Here is a 21,697-nt window from a genome sequence, read left to right on the forward strand (position 1 = left end):
TTCCTAGACATGTTCAAGAGAGTAAGAAGCCATTGGAATTAATCCACTCTAATGTGTGGACTACTAAAGATATATCTATTGGAAGCTGTCATTATTTTGTCACTTTTATTAATGACTACAGCAGAAAAGTTTGGGTGTATTTTATGAAAAAGAAAAGTGAAGTGTTTGGGCATTTCAATGATTTGCTTGAGATCATCGTTGAAGAGGTTCATCCAACGCTCTAGGCATGATTGGTTTTATTGCTCCTGTCCCCACACTAACTCTTACTATGGTGTCGTGATTTTGGATTGTTAGTCTATCACTTCCCCAATCATGGAGGGCTAATGCTTCATGCAACCAAGGATGTCCCAACAAGATTTGATAGGATTTCTTGGGGAGATCCAAGATTGTGAATGGAAGAGAAAAGTGAACTCTTGCGACTTTTGTTAACACGCCATTCACTATTCCTAAGGGCTTTGCATGTGAGTCATCGGCAAGGCATTTGTTGAAATTAGCCTTTTGCATTTGTGGGAGACCCCATTCATCATAGTGCTCCTCCTTGGATAGGACATTCACACCTGTGCCACCATCCACTATGGCTTGGACTTCATCATATGCCTTATGGATCAAAGGCACAGTTATGTTGTGTATGTCATCTCTCTCACCCATCCACACAGGGATATCTTCTATGTCTTCCAGGGGTAGAGGAGGATTTGCTAGTTCCATCCATCCTTTGAAACACTCCCAAAGGTTGGGACAATTCCGTAAGAGGATTCTAATGGGAATTGACATAGGGCAACTTAGAATGCTTGAGAGTGTGGCTCCTTCAAGTTGGTATGGCAGTACATTATGTTGTGGATTTTGTTACTGGAAGAGAGGATCGAGTACAGTATCAATACTCGATGGGGCCAAGTCAGGGATTGGATCTTGTGCTTGCTTCTCTACCTCAAATTAAGCTTGTTCCTTTTGCACCCATTGTTGAAGTGCTTGAAATTGAGCATTCTCCACTTTTGCATTAGGGTATGGAGCTTACTTTATTTGAGGCTCAGGAGCTAATGTGGATGAGCTTGGTTGCTCATTGCCTATGCATAATATTTGTCAACAAAAGGTTGCACTTGCAGTTGCATCCCAACTACTAATCAATCCTCTCTATTGTTTAGTCTTAAAGAGGACAAACAAACATTCTTTATGCTATGCATAGGTCTTTTTGGTTGCATGCTCGGCTTTTATTGGAACCTATCACTTGTTGTATTGGCTTTCTTTAATGCTTCTTGGACCATGTACTAGCTCAAGTGATCAAGGCAAAGAGGCTCTTCGCGAGAATCATTATTTGTTGTAGCCCACGAATGTCTTTACAAAGCAAAATGTTGCTCTGTAATCATTCATATCTACTTCAATTTGCCAGGGTGGATACCATTGTTCATTGCTAGCAGCCTTGCTTCATCCAGTTGGGCCTTCTCAGTCAATAGAACCAACCATTTTGGCTCTAAAATGCTATTTGAAGGTGAATATTCATTCTTTGGAAGTGCTTGGACTACACAACCCAATGAATTGGCCTCTTTTCCAAAGCTCAATATGCTAGAAATTCTCTCAATCATCTGTATCACCTGAGAAGACATTGATTAGAATAGTAGATTGATCCACACCATGTATTTGCCTCAGCATCTAGTCTTGAAGCATCACTCATTTTGTAGCTCATGAGAGAGAGAGAGAGAGAGAGAGAGAGAGAGAGAGAGAGAGAGAGAGAGAGAGAGAGAGAGAGAGGAGAGAGAGAGAGAGAGAGAGAGAGGGAGGGAGGGAGGGAGAGAGAGAGAGAGAGAGAGAGAGAGAGAGAGAGAGAGAGAGAGAGAGAGAGAGAGAGAGGGAGGGAGGGAGGGAGGGAGGGAGGGAGAGAGAGAGAGAGAGAGAGAGAGAGAGAGAGAGAGAGAGAGAGAGAGAGAGAGAGAGAGAGATTGTTTTACTTACCTAGGAAAGTCTGTTTGGATTATAGGAGCTTAGAGTGACAATTCCAAGAATGAGATGGACTATTGGAGTGTTGAGCCAAGAACTATCTTGCATGAACTAGACCAGAGCCTACAAACACTGTCACACACCACATGGGATATTTGGAACTCTCCTATGCAAAGTAGGAATGGTCTTTGAAACTCTGTTGCACTAAAGCTCACAAAATACCTACTATGAAAGCTTCAAATCTCTTATGATAACTCTTTGAATCGACCATCACTTTGGATTATCTAGAAGCTAGTGTAGGAGCAAAGTCTTTGCACAAGTTTTTGGCTCTACCACAATGTAGCCACATGAAAGGAGAACTCTATTATGGACCTCAAACCATGAGAGCTAGAGCCTCTGACAAGACATAAGAGCTAGAGCCACAAACCATGACAATTAGAGCCTTTGATGAACAATTAGTGCTGGAGCCTCTTACAAACTATGAGAGCTAGAGATGGACCTCAAATTGTAAGAACTGGAGCCTTTGACAAACCACAAGAACTGGAGCTAGACCTTGAATAGCAAGAGATGGAGCCATTTACCCACAAGCTATCTTGAGTCTTGATAGAACGGCAAGAGCTTTAGCCACATGAGATATCTTGAAAACCTCACAGATGAGCTATCTCGATAAACTCAGTTGTACGAACTACCTTGATGCCATGAATGATCTTGATGGCAAGATCAGAGGCAGACAATCCCAAAGGTGTTGTACATATGTTTAAGATACTTGCAGGTAGTGTATCATTTTTTCAACATGGAGTCAAAGTAACACCCTAGTGGAGTTAAGGAGTTAAGAATAAAAATGTGTGTGCACGCGCATGCATGTGTGTGTGTGCGTGCACATGCGTGTGCATGTGCGTGTGTGTGTGTGTGGACATGCGTGTGCATGTGTGTGTGTATGTATGTGTCTGTGTGTGCATGTGTGTGTGTCTGTAGTGCGTCTGCATGTGCATGTGCATGTGCGTGTGCGTGTGCATGTGCATGTGCGTGTGTGTGTGTGTGCATGTGCATGTGCGTTTGCATGCACATGCATGTGCATGTGCATGTGCATGTGCATGTGCGTGTGTGTGTGCACATGCGTGTGCATGTGCATGTGCGTGTGCATGTGTGTGCATGGGCGTGCATGCGTGTGTGCATGCATGCATGCCTATGTGTGTGCCTGCATGTACATAGTGCATGTTGGTTTTCCCATGTGCATGTGTGCATGTGTGTGTGTGTACTTTGTGTGTGTGTGTGTGTTGCAAGACTTAATTTTGGCAAATCCCATACAACATTTGAACAATATTTTCACATGACGTGATTGTGCATTGATGGAACAAATCATTGCTAGATAAAACATTACTTAGTTAAATTTACCCTTTTTGCAAAGAAAATTTGAAATAATTGTAATTCAAAATGTTGTAGAAGGGGTTCCACTTACCTGCATGTGACTACCATTTTGACTAGTGATTGGAGCTAATCATCCTTCTCGCAATTGCCCCTTTTGGGTGCAGATCCATGGAGATGTTGGTGCAAAATTTTTGCAAAATGAAGGTTGACAATGATTGGATTCCCAAGCCAAGCTACCTCTTATTGATCTTGGAGAGGTTTTGTGAATCAGATCAAAGCCTAATCAAAATTTGTGTCAACTTGGCAAGCACAAGGAGATGTGGAGACATTTTACTATGGTGATGGTAGACGAAAATAATATGTTTGGCCTTGGAAGCTAAGCCCAAAAGGCCAAGGGACTTATGGAGGTGTAAGAATCAAAGTTAGTTCAAGCCATGGTGACATATTCTTGGCAAGCTCTCTTTCTTGGCTCAAAGGCATGGGCTTGAAGCTTTTTGAGTTTAGTTGATTTGTCATTGTCTCTCCTCTCTTCATGTAAATGAATCTTTGGATATGGCAATTGTTGTTGGAATCATCCATTATGAAAACAAAATTTGCAATGCTCCGACGGATGTTGAGAATTGAGTTGCACTTGGCAACCATAGCTATGAGCTATCTTTCACCCTTGCTCCTTGTAATCTCAATACTTCTCCCAACCTTTGCATCGATATCCGGGCATTACTACTATAATCCATTACCAAGATGATATACATATTTGCTCTGATCTACCTCTCGGTTATAAGAAGTAATTTTTGTAAAGAAATGACCAGCTAAAAGTTTGCAGTGCTTCACTGGACATTGAGAACCAAATTGAACTTGGCAATGTGCTTGATCATATCGTAATTCCATCACGCCTACATCGTAATCCATCAATAAACTTTTTTTCTTTGGTTTTTAAAAGATTTTCTTACTAAGTTTTTGAGTTATTTGGCTTACACCTCGCATTTGTAATATAAGCAAAAACCCCAAGACAACATTGCGGCAAATGTTATTCTCTACAACCTTGAGTAGTGAACCATTCAGCCCTCATGGACACTATTGCAAGTGCATGTGTACCCTTCCTTTTATCATTTCTCAATATTTAGGAGCATTTGCAACCAAGAATCATTCCTATACACATGGATAAATGCTTGCATTTGTTTAGGTCCTTCTCCAAAGATCGATGAACTTGAACACTATTATTGACCGGTTACAGAGTTCTCTTATTAAAGCTAGAGATTGAGTGCAATTAGTAGCATTCCCTTGAACATATGGCTGCATGAGGTGGAATGGTGACCAACTTGCATGTAGTGAAGAACGTAAGCACAACACTTTCTGCCAAGTACTGGGTGTCCAACATGGTAGGAGGGTGCAAGGTACTAGGACCTAGATGGGCATGGAACTTTGGGTGTGACGCCAAGCTAGAGAGAAAAACACTTGTGTGACGCTAAGCTTAAATTTTTTGATTGGAGGCAGGACAAATATTGTAATTAAAGGCAGGAAGAGCAAGACTAGTGTGTTTGGGAAAAGGAGGGGTAAGAGTATTGGGAAGGGGAGGGGAGTTGGGAAGAGGGGCAGGCGACACTTCCTTGACAAGACATTCATTCTTGCCCATAACTTCCTATGTGAATTGTTTATTAGGAAAGAGATACCATGTGGTAGCCAAAGGGGAGAGTGAGCCTAAATTTGAGTGTTTGTGTGTGTATCTCCTAAGTTTGAGCGGTTATGTGTGTATGTGTGCATGCACACATGGGGAATAGTCATAGAAGAGAATTTGTTTGTGTATGAGAGAGAGAGAGAGAGAGAGAGAATTTGTAACAAGGATGTGTGCAAGTGCACATGATAATGAGGAGGGGGGGGATGTCCTATGTTTGAGGGATCGTGTGTATGTGCATGTGAGGGAAGACACTCAAGAAAGAGAGAGCACACGTGGGTGTGTGATGGAGAGAGAAATATTATATCTACAGTAAGAGAGAGTGTAGGTGTGTGTGTGTGTGTGTGTGTGTGTGAGAGAGAGAGAGAGAGAGAGAGAGAGAGAGAGATATTATATATGTGATAAGTGTGAGATTTGATCAAGATAAAATATTGATGCATATGGATGTCTATGAGAGAGCGAGAGAGAGAGAGAGAGAGAGAGAGAGAGAGAGAGAAAGAGAGAGAGAGAGAGAGAGAGAGAGAGCAAGTGTGTGTGAGGTGGGGTAAGGGGGTGAGTAAATTGAGCATAGAGCCAAGTGAAGTGAGGCCTAGAGTGGAGGGGGTCTTGAAACTTGAAGTTTTATTTCTTGAAATCAAAGACATTTTAAGATCCCACCTTGAGACCTAACAGAGGAGCGAGCCTCCACCGCGTGGTCTCTACCCAGTTGTAGTTGTAGATAGGTCATGTTACTCGTATTGCTCAAAGCATGGAAGCACTTTCGCAAACGACAACACTGGAAGTTGCAAAATTACGCAGTGTGGCAAACCTGGCCCTCTAAATTCCCAAAATCATCATTCAACTCTACGCCGTAATGCTAATAAATCTAAAAACTGTTTATGCTAAATCAAATCTCTATTAAAGAAGCGCCCAGCATCCTTTTGTGCCTCGTATTGGCCTTTTTTTAAAATCCGGAATCAAATGATCCGCGCCCAGAATTCTTTTCCCCCTCGTATTGGGGTCCCGCGCAAAGGTTATAAGCCGAAACGATAATTTTAATTGCATACTAGTTGATGTATCGTGGACAGATGACAAAAAAGTTTCATGTCATGCAATATTGAGCTACGAATGGGCGTTGAACAAGATAATTGCGGCATCGAGCTAAAACAGTCTCGACAGTGCCGTTCCGTTATGGCTACACTGCCTTACTGCGTTACTGCCTTCACGGATCACTTACATGTAAAATTTGTCGCGCTGATACATACGATGACCTGAATAGCAGACGTCGAACCAGCTAACACGAAACGCGTAAATTACGAGACTTTAAAACGCCCTTCTGTGCTGGTTTTAGTAAGGTCTCTGGCCAATGTAGTTTCCAGGAGGATTGTAGCTACATATGATGAAAGTGGACCCGTCGCTGCAAACGACGGAAGCGCACCCTACGTTTACTGATGTGCGCCAGACGAGTTGCGTGTAATGCCCACATTGCTGTCCTGGGTCGCAGGTGTTCGAATCGTAATGATAGTATTGCCTCTCTGAAAACCATAGATTCACGGCATCGGAAGGAGACCATTGTTTGCCCGCGCCACCCCAGAAAAGGTTCTCGCCATAGGGCCCCCCTGAGTGAACGAGCTGACACTGATCCCGCAGTGCGTAATCCTCAGCATAAGCTGCCAGGTTTTGATCCCACGACATGGCGGGAACTCCGACCGTCTCGCGCACTTGGTTGTGAAGTTGGAGAAACTGATCGGCCACACTCGCCTGCGCGTGAGAACGCATATGTGACGTTAGAAACAATGTGATCAGAACGGCCCCTAATCTAATCAAGGCGACCCGATGAGCCTCCATGGACACAAGCTAATCGAGTATGGCAATGTATGGGCTGGCGAATACGAGGTGCGGTTGGAATATTGAAATAGTAAGGACATCAGGGAAGATGCAATGGGAGGATGGATGTCAGCACAAGCTCAGCTCGCATCAACCATAACAAGATAACAAGCCTCAACCAGGCGGGACAGGTGATAAAGGCTTCTTTTGCTGTGCAGTCCTTTGTAATATAGACTTATCAGCACGATCTGCTGCTTGAATGATGCGTGCCCATATACACACCTACTGTGTAATTGTTGTTGCAGCATGCAGCGCTTCTAGTTTTGCATTCAGTTGAGGTTGTGTTGCTTGATTCGTGAAGGCGAGAAGAGTGGAAACGTTAATTGGTCAAACGGAAAACCCGCCTTGATTTGTCCACTAATTCCTTTGAGATCACCAGCTTACTTTACTAGGGGTCAACAAGACTGTATAGAAATTCCATCGACCGAAACACAACACTCACGGTGGGTTTCAATGGGGGAGACGCCATGCATGTTGTAGGGGTGTGGATTGAGCTATGAGAAGAGCATTCGAGCTAGGAATTGTCCCCCAACCGCCCTCGCCCAAGGAACTAGTAACCCATTACAAACTTTGGGAGGCTGAAGTAGCAAAAAAACTTCCAAGGGGACCACGGAAAAGGTGTCAATTGTAAACGAGCAGGGATTTGTCCACCCCGCCTACACATCACCCAACAATGGCAATCCTCCCAAAAGAGGGTTTTCCTATCGCCTCTTTTGAAACCAATCTCATTCGCCACATACGGCGCCTCAAATTTTAAATTTACAATGCCAAAGGGCCTTAGGGAAGACACATCTCAAGATTCTATGTAGGTACGTATGTACATACGTATGTATATAATTATATATGTATGTATGAAGGTTTATGCTCTAAGTAAATCTCTGGCCTCTAGTCCTCATCCATCATGGTGGCTCATAAATGCCTACCAACCCACCCAAGTTGTACTCGCCAATAAGTTAAGCCAATCACAACACAACCACCTATGCATGATACCATCTACCACAGAACCTTTGTAGCTAGTGAGAGAATCAACATGTGTCCTTCTCTAGCCCCAACTAAAAGGTTGTGCAGACACAACCCATAGAGCATAACGTCACTCTAGATGGGGCCATGCACTACGAGACGAGGGTGGCGTAATGCACCCTTTGGTGTGCAAAAATGCACATTTGCAGGGTGGCAAATGTGGCAAGCACCTAAGCTACATGGCCATCATACCATGCAGTGGTTTCTTGTAGTGCTGAGCTACCCTATCCCCTTCCCATCTCAAATCCCTTAACACTAGTTTGGTAGCTCAACAGGACATAAAAGTGTCCTTTTTATGGTTCTAATTTTTTTAAAATAGTGGTTTGAACCTCTATCCAAAGTAAGTACCCTTCAAGATAGATATTGTTGACTTGCTCAAGAACATGGAAAAAATACTTCCATAGAGAAAAAGCTATGACGAAGGCTTATTTTCTTTGTAAAACTTGCATTGTTGCTATTTGGACTCGTACAAACTACTGGTGGCTGAATGAATTTCAAGCATATAGCTCCTTTAAAAAAATCTACTTCTAGTGATAGCAATTTTTTTAAATATAGTTTTACTATAGAAAATAAAATTGGGTGTAACTTTCAATACTAAAATATATCTTATTGTCTTTAAAATTGAATAAATATCTGTACGTTATTGTCGGCGATAGCATAGTCAAAGTTATATACAGATCAAACCTATACATAAACAAGGTTTAAGCCTTGAACCTTTCTTTTACATGAATAATACATCAATTCACGAGTATTCATTTTTTGACCAATCAATTAGGGTTCAAAAGCTCTTAGTAAAATACAATGGAGCTTATTTGCCATTGAAACTTTCTATATATAATCTAATGGCCTTATATTACTATAAAAGTGTGGGAATATATAGAGAATATATATTATATAACCCATATTATTTTGTATAACCATGCACGACCTAAAACTTTTCTTAATGAATATATTACCTTTAACTTTACACTAGATTACTCTATAGGTGCACTTACAATAATTCATCATTTGGATGGACGCAAAAAAAAGATAATAAAACCCTCACATTCAACCAATTTAAGCACTTAAAAAATGTAACATTATGTTTGATATACAAAGATTTCCATCCATATATTTTGAGGAAAAAATAATTGATTATGGGTCATTTTTAGCTTATTTGGCAACAAAAATAAGAGAACATAACAATAGAATTCTAGATACATCCCTCATTTTTAAAATTTTTTATTTAAATAATTGCCCATATAGCAATAACTATGAATTTATAGATCCAAAAACTTATGCATTATGACCTTGTAAGACCCACTTTCACAAAACCTGAAGCTACTATTTTTTGGTATTGTTTTTTACCACTAGGATTTTAGGGTGGAGAAAATTTTATAAAATTTAACCATACTACATGTAATTATAACCTACAATATTTTTAAAATAAAATTTGGATCATTAGAAAGGACATGATGAAGATAAGATATGAAATACATTGCATGTGGCTCATGAAAATTTCTCAAACATGGCCACTTGGCAGGATGGGGTCAATGCACAATCGGGTGTAGCCAAGCACAAAACTATTATAGGGGCAATTTTGGGGCTACGATGCGATGCGATCATGGGTGAGATTTTGAATTTGGGACAGACTTGAGTTCTCGTCAAAAAATTTCCTAGCATGATGATGTCCACACTAGCATAATAAAAAGATGCAATCTGTAAAAGCTTGTTGCTCTAAACACCACAGAGCTCGACATACATCACCATATGAACAGTTCTATCCTCCTTCGCACAGTCTCTGTGCTGCATCTTTGTGTATCGGACTATTCATAGTCTGCTGTCCTGTCATCTACTCATAGCTTACCACCTATCATCTACTTGTAGCTTGCCACCTATCATGTTTTTTGCACTGGTCTAGACCTGCAAAAATCTGAGCATGTAGATCTAGATTTGTGACCACCGCACTAGTCTAGACTCTCGCAAATTTGTGAAGATCTAGATTCGTGACAACCGTGCTTGACAAGATGGTGACATTGGCTTGGAGCGATCACCATGCTAGTTGCATGGAGTTATTTTGAAGCTGGTTGTAGTTACTCATAAACCAAAAAGTTAACTACTGCTCTACATTACTGTCACTCGCATGGATGGTTTTTTCATGTTAGTTTCGTTAAGAAGTGAAGCTTTTATAATGGCATTGAAAGTTCATATGCCCTAATACAAATAAAATTTTGAAACATTCGCCAAAATTTGAAACTTTTATGAAAAAATTTTAAAAGTTTCACCATGATTTACATATTTTACTTGGAATTTTAAAAGAAAATATATTAAATCATATTTTTTTTGTCAATATCATGAAACTAAAAAAATGTATTGATAAACTTTCACCAAGATTTTATATTAATATAAAGTTTATCTTCGAAAAAAACATTCATGGTAACTCGTATCATCAGTCTCTTCATCATGGCTAGAAGGATCACTCGGGACCTCATCTTGCAAGTCTTGTTTTATATATTGGTACTCTTCTTAGATGATATACTCACGGTCCAAGAAGATCTCAACACAATCCATTATCTCCTTCACGATATAGAAGTTATTAATTTTGGGCTCGAACGGATTTCTCCAAAGCTTCCAGAGACTCCTCAAGTTGGGATCTTGTAACTTGTAAGAAATGCTCCTCTAATGAAGCGAGGATGAAGCTCTGTCTTGATCCCACCCACGTGCACACAGTTTTACATTTAATTTCACTCATTGTTCATTGTGTTTAATTTTCTCTACAACTTGGATAGTAGGGCTTCCAAATTATGCCATTTGGTGGCAACATAAGGGAGAGGCCAGTTCGGGTTTACTAAAGACTATCGAGGATTTGTGCAATCCATTAATCTAGTGGAAAACAACAAGCTAGTAGGGTCATAGAAAACACATTACAAACCAAGAATGTAAAAAATGAATCACTCATTGCATATAATTGTACTTGCATTTGCAAATATATAGAATATCAAGAGGTAAACAATAGAGAGGAAAAGAGAATTCAAAAAGAAAGAGAGAAAAAGAGAGAGAAAGAGAGAAAAAGAGAGGAAAAGAGAAAGAAAGAGAGGAAAAGAGAGAAAAAGAGAGAAAAAGAGAAAGAAAGAGAGGAAAAGAGAGGAAAAGAGGAAAAGAGAGGAAAGAGAGAACGAGAGGAAGAGAGAAAAAGAGTAAGAAAAGAGGAATGAGAGAAAAAGAGTAAGAAAAGAGGAACCAGAGAAAAAGAGAAAGAAAGAGAGGAAAGCGAGAATGAGATAATGAGAGAAAAAGAGAAAGAGAGTAAGAGGAAAAGAGAGAAAAGAGAGAAAAGAGAGAAAGAGGAAGACAGGAAAAGAGAGAGAGAGATGTGATGGGCAGACAGCCATGCGGCTCTTAGAGGAGACGATCCTCACACTTAGGCTAGCATCATAGGCATTTTGATTGGTCTTGTATTTACTCAGATCCCAAGTGTCAAACTTCTTGTAATCAAATCCTTTTGGAATAAAATCAATTATTTGTAGTTCAGCATTTGTGCATTTGCAATGTACATCAGTTTTGATTAATTATTTTGTTATCTATTATTAAAGATTGCAATATAATGAAAACTATATTTCTTTCTTGTTAATTCATTGCATGTGCATCGTGCGTAGCACATGTATGATATAACAACTTGCATCTTAATTAGTATACGTAATATCTCTCATCTTGCATTGACCATATTGCATGCAACATTTGCATTGAGCATTGAGTATCACACGTGGGGATCTCATGAACACTAAATTTAATGCATGGAGATACCACTAAGTCATGAAGCATCTAATCACTCTATCGCCAGAATGTCACAAGGATAGGGATCCCCTCCCGCGCCTAGGGAACCAAAAGGTTCCAAGAGAGCAAGTAAGTGTCCCTTGACACAAAAGGAGGCCGTAGAGGAGCAACAACATGCCCAATAACAACATGTGCACTTTGAGTGACTACATAGAGTAGCAAGTGCAGCGCTGAACACATGCCATAGATGATCACACACATACATCAAGATATGCTGACCCTGAAGGTTTAGATGTTGATATTTTTGCACGTAGTTAATATTATATTTATTGTTTTTGATGGTCTTTCCTAAGTAATTATCACTTACGAACTAGTAATCAACACTACTTTTCTAGGTCTGTAATGGAAGGAGGTGAATAAACTTAGCTCAAAACAAGAGCTTTTGGAAATTTGGTCCTTAAAGGCAGATGAAGGTGAAGTGGAAGTAGCCAAGCTAGAAGTCGTAGAAGAACAAAAGGGGAAGGTGATACCACCCCAACCTAAGGGCTTGACCAGCATGGATGCTAGAAGTTTGCGAATTGTCAAGATGAGTGAATTCGGCATTTAATGCCAGAGATATTTATATCAAGGTATATGGAAAGCCACCCATCACAACGAGGTGGCCCAATACTTTTCAAAGTTTCTCTATATGGAGTTCATCAAAGGCATCCGGGTGGACTTTTCCTCTTATTGTGATGAGTGCACACGTGATCACACAAAAGTCACAATCATGCAATCCCAATTATCAAAGGCATTGGAGGGTGCACATGGGCCACTAGAGCAATAGATGGCATAGTTGGATGAGGAGGACATGGCCCGGTTTGAGCATGTTCAATGCCTAGAAAATGAAAGACTACAGACCAAGCCTAAGTGACAGAACCAGATAGCAGCTCTTCATGCTCAATTAAAGAGCCTTCAAGAGCTCAACACCTAGTTGTGACAAGAGAACCATGATGCACGTGCAACACTGATTGGTGACATGGGTGAAGAGGTGAGATTGGCTATCTATTGGCATTGATCTAGCCAACCATATGCCATGCAATCGCTTCCCATGAAGCATCTAGATACATGCATGTTTATGTCCTATATGCCAGTGTTTATTTTGATGACTCAACTGGCTACTATGTTTTGCCTTGCCATCATAGGTTTCATGTTTATTATTTAGTGGATTACTTTCCAAGACAATCTATATGCCTGCTTTATAAAGTTTAAATATCAAATCATGGTATATGGTCTTGGGCTTAGGAGAGGTGTATCCAGGACCTTGACGATTATCTGAGTATGACACTATGATCTCTGATGAATGTAAGTTTACTTGCATCTATTTATACTCAATTCATCGTCCTTGTTGTTGTTTACTTTTATCTTAATTTGAATTTAAGTGTCATCGTCTTTGTTATTTACTTTTATTCTCTCAATTATCATAACTCTTGTAGAAATTGCTAATAGAATGCAAATTAAAATTGAAATTAAGTCCTAAACATAATGCAAATTAAATTTAAAGTAGACCATTTGCATCCCATCTAATACTTAAAACCTAAACCCATGCATCAATTTGAATTTGAAACACTATGCAAACCCTAAATCCTTAAACATGATGCAAATGTTAACCCTAAATCCTAAACATTAGGGTTCCCTAAACCTTGAAGTTTAAACATTAAAAATTAAAATTAAATCCTAAACATTAAAAATTGAAATGAAATCCTGAGCATAATACAAATTAAATTCAAAGTAGACCATTTGCATCCCATCCTAATACTTAAAACCTAAACCCATGCATCACTTGGAATTCAAAACACTAGGAAATACCCTAAATCCATCAAATTAAATCCTAAACATTAGGATTCCCTAAACCCTAAACATTAAAAATTAAAATTAAACCCTAAACATAAAAATTTAAAATTAAATCCTAAACATCGAAATGAAAAGTGTTGGCATTGTGAAGGACCTACTTCCTCATCACCATTGCATATGCCTCGCACGAATCCATAAAGTTCCCATGGAGCATCATTGTCTTCCATTGGCTATTAGCACCATCATCAAGCTAAACCCTAGTGCATGACAAGACTGTTACACCATGCTACCACCGATTGGCAGCATGGTGTTGTTGTAAAACACACAGATGCATATAGATTGGTATACTCCCTTTATAATATTCTACCAGCCTTTTTACAACTCTTGGAATTGTCCATGATGACCTGCACAAGGCCTAACTCTCTTATAACCATTGATAATACACTAGCTATATAGGTCCCTGACTTCTTTACATGTGAGGCATCAATTGACATGTGGAAGGCCTCCCATGCAGCGATATAACCATCACATGCAATAAAGCCTGTGTTTTATGCTTGTCCACCTATCTAAGACAATTGTGCATCCAATGTTATGCATCTGCTCGAAAAATGCTACGATTTATGTGATCTTTCTCTTCTACATATGCCTTGTCTAACAATGTTGTATGCAATGTGTGGTATGAAGGGGGCTTGAAGCCCTATCCATAGTTAGTAATGCAACTCTCATATCATCATTATCGACCATACTCAATGGATATCCTGACCACAAAATTGATCTACCAAGAACATATTATGCATTCTCTATATCTTGAATCGGGATGCTCTCAACTATCGTGGGTTGCCCTCGGGTTGCCCAAAATTAGGAGTTGCAGTTTGCTGATCTAGCCTCACAAGCCATAGGTGGAGATCTATGTTGCATGTTAGTGTCCACACAAGGTGTTCTAGCATGGGAGCCTGCAAACCTTTATACTTCCGTCACCTTGTATGCTTGCAAACTCTACTCCACTTATACCTTGACCTTCCCAAATTGATCTTCTTTGGATTTTTCTAGAAGATTGCAACTTCTCTGTCAATATGCGAGTTGTTACTACAGCAGCTCTTGGGGTTGCACAACGTTGAATTCTCTTTCATGAGTCACCAAACAGTGACCCCTTATGCAAGGTACTCCCACTGATTTTTGTATTCCACAATACTTGCATTTCCACTCCTCTTTGAAAGGATTGTGACACCCACATAAATCCTCTCTCTGTATCTTGGCTAACAATCTCACACTGTGGATCAAGCATTGGGGTAGAGTCCATTTTAACATTGAGATCCTCTTCTATGAATCTTGTCTAGCCCTAGAAACATGATCAAGTATTTGAATACTAGCTTGGGCATGACTCAATGCATACATAGTTTGCTTAGTGGTAACTCATCTTAAAGGTTATGCATGAACATTTCTAGTTATAGGAATTTCTAATTGTGCATTCAGAGTCACAACTCATACTCTTATTTCTGCTCACATCATTGCCATCTCATCTCCCCCTTATCTCCATGCTTTACTGATAAATTAGAACAAAATCAAAATCTCACATCTCTACACCGTAAATCCTTATCTCAAGTCTCCTCACTAACGTGGTCCAGAAGCTCCCCAAAATGCAAGGAGTTAGAGTATAGACTACCTGCAAGAGCATAAACAAATACTCAAATTTACTAGCACTCGTGTTCGTGGTCCAATACGCAAGGAATCAAAGAGCGAACCACACCCACAAGTATAATGAATGCTGACTCACCCTCCCCCACTCAACCTTACCAATACAATCTAGATCATGGTTCACCTTTCTATCCCAACTCACCAAATGGTTTATTGGGATATGAACCACAATCAAATCAAATGAAGAGCCTACATTGTCCTTTCCACCAATATATAGCATAGAGCTCCGTGGGAAACCATGAATCTATAGCTAACAATATCCCTGGTACCATAGCTACTACCGGCAGTACCACGGTGATAATAATGTATTACCACCAGTTATAATACCGACGGTAATATCTATACCATATCTTGTAATGTAAATACTACCACCAAATATGTTAATAATACCGATGGTAGTCTTACTCGGTTTTCTGGTAATCAACGTGCTCACATTGATTTCATGCTACTTTAGAGTATAATTAACAAATGTCAATAACCCATTAATGCAAACATGAAAATGTGAACATTATCCTTGGTTCTTTGGTTGAGAACCGAGTTGAGAATAAGCTCATGTAGTGTCCTTTTGAATGATTACTTGGTTCCATGCATGTGCAAAATAAAATTTTGATATTTTTGAATAAATTGTTATATCATATACTCTTTTGGATACATGCTTTGCATGCAACATAGCACTTGTAAGGCTTTAACGGTCTCATTACAAATCTTTATTCCATATTTTTTTGGTCTCATGCTCAAGATTGGAACATGTACTATAAGTTGAAGATAAATTTTGTCAAATTTTGTTCAAGAGCAATTCATAAGCTATGGGTCTGGTAAGGTACCTATATACAGAAAAGGCCTTGAACCTCACCAAAAATGGCTACACCCAAGCAAACATTGACCCATACCACATTCTAAAACTATACATTGGAAAGGTGTTTCTTGATTCCTTTGTGCCCCATCCTAAGGGTGCCAATGTTCTCCTTCAGCGCATCCATTTGCTGCTCAGTCACTACAACAGCAGCTTTATCTGATTCTTCAGCTGCTCTTGAAGCTGGTAAAATTGTTTAGCAGTGTCTGCATAGGCCTCTTCCAAGACATCCACTCTATGTTGGGTTTTAGAGGACTACTTTTTAAAACTTTCAAGATCCATGGAAAGCTTGTGCAGAGCCCTGGTATAATCCAATTTCAGGGAACTATACATATCTCACCAAATTTGCATAGTCTCTTTGTGTTCTCTATTATGAATGCTCTCTGCCTAATTTGCCTCCTTCCTAGCCTTGAATCTCTCTTGAAGCTCTTGCATCAATGCTGCAATCTCTCTTTTTAGTTGCTCTATCATTCCAACTTTATGAATGTTCAATGTGTTTTGCATGTTGTAGAATTGTTGGTAAAGAGCCTCCTTTTTGGTTCTTTGATCTTCAAGAAGTTTTTTTATTCCTTCCAGCTCTTGCCCTCCATTGTACCCATCCATTCTAACTTCATAAAGTTGTTGATACTTGATGTGCTTGTCTACTTCTTCTTCTCTTCTGCCTTTCCATCTCAACCATTTTTTCAGTAGCCTCAGCTTGCTCTCATGCTGCCTAAAAGGCCTTTGCTTCTTCTGCCTCCTCTACCTTGGCTTCTGCACCCTCCTTGATTATTCTCTCATGTACTATTGTCTTTGTTGCATCAGTGGCTTTCATATGTAGAAAATTCATATTCTTATCGTATTGCTCAAAAATTGATTTGAGGAAAGTCCCCATCAAATGCATAGTAACTCCAACTGACTAAGATGACAATTTGGATTTGCCAGCCCTAAAATTCTTCAAGCTAGGCATCATGCTCTTGGAGATTGCCCTTGAGAAAGATACCATAATTTTTCTCAATTTCTCTACTACTACTTGAACATGCCAAAACTTCATGGTTCCTCTCGTATTAGGAAAGTACTGCCTTATTTATTTCAACATATCCAAAACATGTGTTGATCCTATGTTGATAAGCTCAAAACCTTAACTCTAGCATCTGCACTAATATGAGCTTTGGGCTATAAAGCTAAAATATACTTTCTCTTTCACAACTTCTTTGAGAATTGTGCTTTTGCAAATCACCTCCAAGAATGCCTAGCACGTTTTCAATCACGCTTTCACTTATGTTGATCTTTTGATTTTGATAGACAATGTATCCCTCCTACAGGTTCACTTCATCTATCAACTTGGTGAAGTTGGAGAAAGAGTCCAAATTAGGATTTTGAAGATTGTGTTAGGAGATCTTGTATGTCAGGATTCCAAGATTAGGGGAGAAAAGATTGTAGGAAAGCTCTCGTGTGTCATGATTTCAATACTAGGGGAAGATTGTGTGAGAAGCTCTTGCATCATTGTAGAGTGGGAGGAAATTTTGTGTGAGAAGCTCTTGGACTGTGCAGAGATGAGGCAAAGATGGAGGAGCAAGATGAAAAACTTTGGAGCTTGGTGTGTCCAGCCATTGTGAGAGGGGATAGAAGTTGCAACAAGAGTGCAAGGGACAAAGGTAAAGAGGAAATAATGAAGAGAGTCGAAAATGGCAACAGAGTAAGTTTTAGAAAAAAGAATAAAAGGTGTGAAAAATGGCAAATGAAATGGAATAGTGGTAAGTAGAGTGAGAGCCACCGCAATGGACAAAGGCCACCACGGTGGTTGGATGAGGCCTATTTAGCAGGCACCCCTATGGTTGGTTAGGTGTGTGTGATTAATTGGTGGCTCGATTTGGCGGTTAAACCATCAAACAGTAAGACAACTTTGCCGCAACCATCAAAGGCTTGAATTGATCCTTGTATGCTAACCATAAGTCTTTTTCCACCAAAAAAATTAACGGCTCAAATTTTTGATTATTTGGGATGCATGCAATTAAGTATATAGCACACAATTAATTTCCAGCCACCATGGTGGCCCATGATGCTAGGCATGGTGGCTCCTTCATTATTATTTGGACAGGTGGCATGTGATTTATTGGCAGCTCGAATTTTGAACATGTGCCATCTTCATTTAATCAAAATTTGAGCCGCTAATTAATCACATGCATGGCCACTTCAAAATTCGAGCTGTCAATTAATCACATGCGTGGCCACTCGAGCAATGTTGTATTTTGCAGGCCTTCTTTGCCATGCAAAGCTTCATTAGAAGGCCTTAAAAATTTTAGGCTTCAAAATAAGGCTGCTATTTCTAAGATTTAGAAGGCTAGAGTAAAAATTTTCCTTCTCATTAAAGGTGAGAGCACCGCGGTAATACACAGCTAACTGCACTAGATTGCTTGTTTTCCCCCCAAAATAATCTCATGCAAGCCTGGCATGCAAGCCCATCCAATCATAGAATCATGAGTCAATATTTAATTGCATGCCACCTCGGTGACTTGTAATTAATTAAAATATCACTCCTCAATGGGGACATAAAATTGCATGCTAGCCCATCCAAATAATCATGAAGGAGCCGCCATGCCGGTGTGTAGTAATTAATCGCATGCAAGTCTGGTGCCATCTAAATAATCATAAAGAAGCTACCATGCCAGTGGTGTTGTCCAAATAATCATCAAGGAGCCACCATGCTAGTGAGTGGTAATTAACTAGTATAAAATCGCATGCAAGCCCAATGGTGCCCAATTATTTTGATGGCACCATCGGGTTTGCATACATGCAGTTAATACGTCACCCACTACGATGGCTCTAATTTTGATTAATTGAAGGTGGTTCATTATTCTTTGAATGATTAAGTAGAGTGCTACTGTTACTATTTAACTGTGGCCCCAAACATGGAGAATGCTGCTCCCCTGCATTTTGATTTGGCTACTTTGCTATATGCTTCCTTCTTCCAGCTCTTATCCACTTATCCACTCCCTTGCTATGCAATTTTGCTACTTTTCTCCACACTCCCTCCTTCTAGCTCTCTTTTGTTCATGTACTCCCCTTCTCACCCACTCTTTTCACCTCTTCATCATCTCCATGCTAGGAACTGTGAACCCAAAATTTGCCCCCCTTGTATCAATGTGATCCCATCTTGTCTGCATTCTTGTACAGTGTCATTTTGTTGCAATCAATAGGAATTGAAATACTTGCTCTTGTGCATATTCTTCATATTCTCAATTGACTCCCCGAACATCTCCACATCATCACCTTGGATGGCATGCACGTAGTTGGCCTTTTTTTAGCTATGTTCTATGGATACCTTGGAGATGTTGATGAGCGGCTAAGGATTTTTATGGCAAAGTTTGCTTGTATCATTGTCGACCCTGGATTTTGATGCTTACAATTGTGCACAATCTTCGACCTTTTCATCAGCTCCCCAAATTCACCACGTCTCCTCCATTAGCTCCCTAGAAATTTGGACTCATCAAGCTGGCCTTTGTGAATGTACGATAATGTGTTATTGTTGATATAGCATTAATGAGGCTCTCACTACTACACCTTCATCATTTTTCGATGCTTACCTCTCGACATTTAGTACGCACGGGTGTGAAAACCATCCATATAGCCTATGAGAAGGTTTTATGTCGATATAAATGTTGATGTATACCAACACTCTTTAGTGTCGATAGATACGAACACTAACACAGTGTCAGTATATATCAACAAAATGGGACTTATAATGATGGCTATTTTGGATGCTTTTCCTTTGGATGTTTTTTCCATGATGCATGGCATCATGATCCAAGGGTTTTTGAGAGAGGGAATAAGGAAATGTCACATCGGAATGTTACCATCGATGGTTCTCAAGGGTACATATACATAGGGAAAATAGCACTGCCTTTCTTAGATGGGTGCCATACTTTGCACACAATTCAATCTTATTGACTTAAAGTCCCGTGCAAAGTATCATGCCCATCGGACACCATTTGCATGCTTGATTGCATGGGCAGGCTTATTTTCTTATTTCCCACCATGCCTTACATACTTGAGTATTCAAAATATGCATCTGCTTGCTCCCATCATATGTGCATTTGTCATACGGGTACTATACTTTGCACACGTACTCCTAAATCTTATTCATATTAAGGCCCATGCAAAGTTTCATACCCATCGGACACCGTTTGTATGGGTGGGCATGCTTATTTTCTTATTTTCCACTGAGTCTCATACTCGAGTATCAAAAAATATGCATGTGCTTGCTCCTCTCTTTCGTGTCATTCCCTCTTTTCTCTCTTTTCCTCTTCCTCTAAGGTTGGCAGACGTTTCGGACTCCATTTGGTTGAATGAGTGTAAATCTCAAATAGATCACTCAGGGAGTTATTTGAGCTTTCAGAGGTGGAATACATGTAGAGTAGCGAGGATGGGGAGGTCAGGAATCAATTTTGGAAGTTATGAAAAGTTTTGGGAAAATTTGATAGAGTTTGGTTACAATTGCTAATGCATCATATTTTTGCCCAAGGGGTCTCCTATGTAGAAAATATTCCAGTGTGCATTGGGATAAGCTAATTCAACACATGCTAAATTAGATGGAGCACTACTAGATTGCTAGCCCACTATGGTGTTGAATTGGTAATCTTTCATGCATTGACTTGGTTACCCACCATGGTGCTCAATTGTTAATGTAGCATGTGTTGGGATACACAAACCTAGCACTCACTGAATTGCTAGCTCAACCTGTGTTGGGTTAGCCTTAATTCCATGTATTTTCTAGTTGGCCTTTTTAAAGATGTTTTTTGGGAATTTGGATATTTCTCTTGACATTTTTAAACATGGTGGGGGACTCTATCCAAGCCTGGTTTGACTTTTAAAAGTGTAGTAAGTGAAGTGTTCAGTGAGAAAAATGCACTTTAGCAATGAAATTCTGTGAACAGAATTCTTGACTCATGCTTCTATGCCTGAACATGCGAGTGGAATGATGTGCATTTACTGAATTCATACTCTTTTTATCCTATTCACCTAGTGCATGCCAATTTATGAGTTTGATGCTTGATGAATATGCTACCAGTTTCCTAGCCTAGACACTCCCTCACCTAAGGCTACATGGTGGTGGATGCAAGTTAGTGCTTCTAAAATAGATCTCCTAAGAGAAAGACAGGGCGGCATAACATGCCATCCAAGATGAGAAGGGGTTGGTAGGTTGGGATGCTGCCTTGGGTGAGGGGTGCATGGTAGACTCCTTGAGTGTGTCAAGGGTGACCTTTGTGTTACTTCGGGGGTAGCAACATTACATCCAGTAGTTGAAGCTCTTCTAATGTAGCAGGTTCTGTGGAGCTGCTAAGTTGGAAGGATGTGAGAGCTTGTACTTTTGTGCTTCACTTGAAGTCCTTTGATGAAGATTGATAAATTTATAATATGGAGGGGGTGTCGATGTTGAGGTTGGGGCCATCCTTGCAGTAGGTTCTTGTGGCACTACCTCCTTTTTAGAAGCAGGTTCTTCTTGGACTACTGTGGGAGCCTTTGGAATCCAAGAGGTAGTTGACCATTTTTGCTTGGGCTGCCATATTAGTTGGTGTGGTCGAGATGGCTTAGGGTCCACCCTTTCTTGAGGGCTGTTTGTGTTTGAAATACCCATTTGTGGCCTAGATACCCAGATTTGTCGATTAACTTCATAGTATCCTTGGGCCTATAGTAATGTTTTCAGAACCCAGCGGGACTTGCGTTGT

At 40.0% G+C, this 21,697-nt stretch overlaps 1 protein-coding gene across 1 annotated transcript; it reads right to left on the minus strand.

Moving 5' to 3' along the window:
- Positions 1–6,295: 6,295 nt before the first annotated feature.
- LOC147898978 (pathogenesis-related protein 1-like) lies at positions 6,296–6,796 on the minus strand. Its single transcript, XM_087378168.1, has one exon. It carries the CDS (start codon positions 6,794–6,796, stop codon positions 6,296–6,298), a length of 501 nt encoding a protein of 166 aa, XP_087234294.1.
- Positions 6,797–21,697: the final 14,901 nt, after the last annotated feature.

This window comes from Dipteris shenzhenensis, chromosome 8 (assembly GCF_047967505.1).
Source record: "Dipteris shenzhenensis isolate YYH24624 ecotype China chromosome 8, Dip_SZ_1.0, whole genome shotgun sequence".
Lineage (NCBI taxonomy): Eukaryota > Viridiplantae > Streptophyta > Polypodiopsida > Gleicheniales > Dipteridaceae > Dipteris > Dipteris shenzhenensis.

Coding starts and splice junctions, on each gene's coding strand:
- LOC147898978 (XM_087378168.1), bottom strand. CDS start 6,796: ATGGAGGCTCATCGGGTCGCCTTGATTAGATTAGGGGCCGTTCTGATC.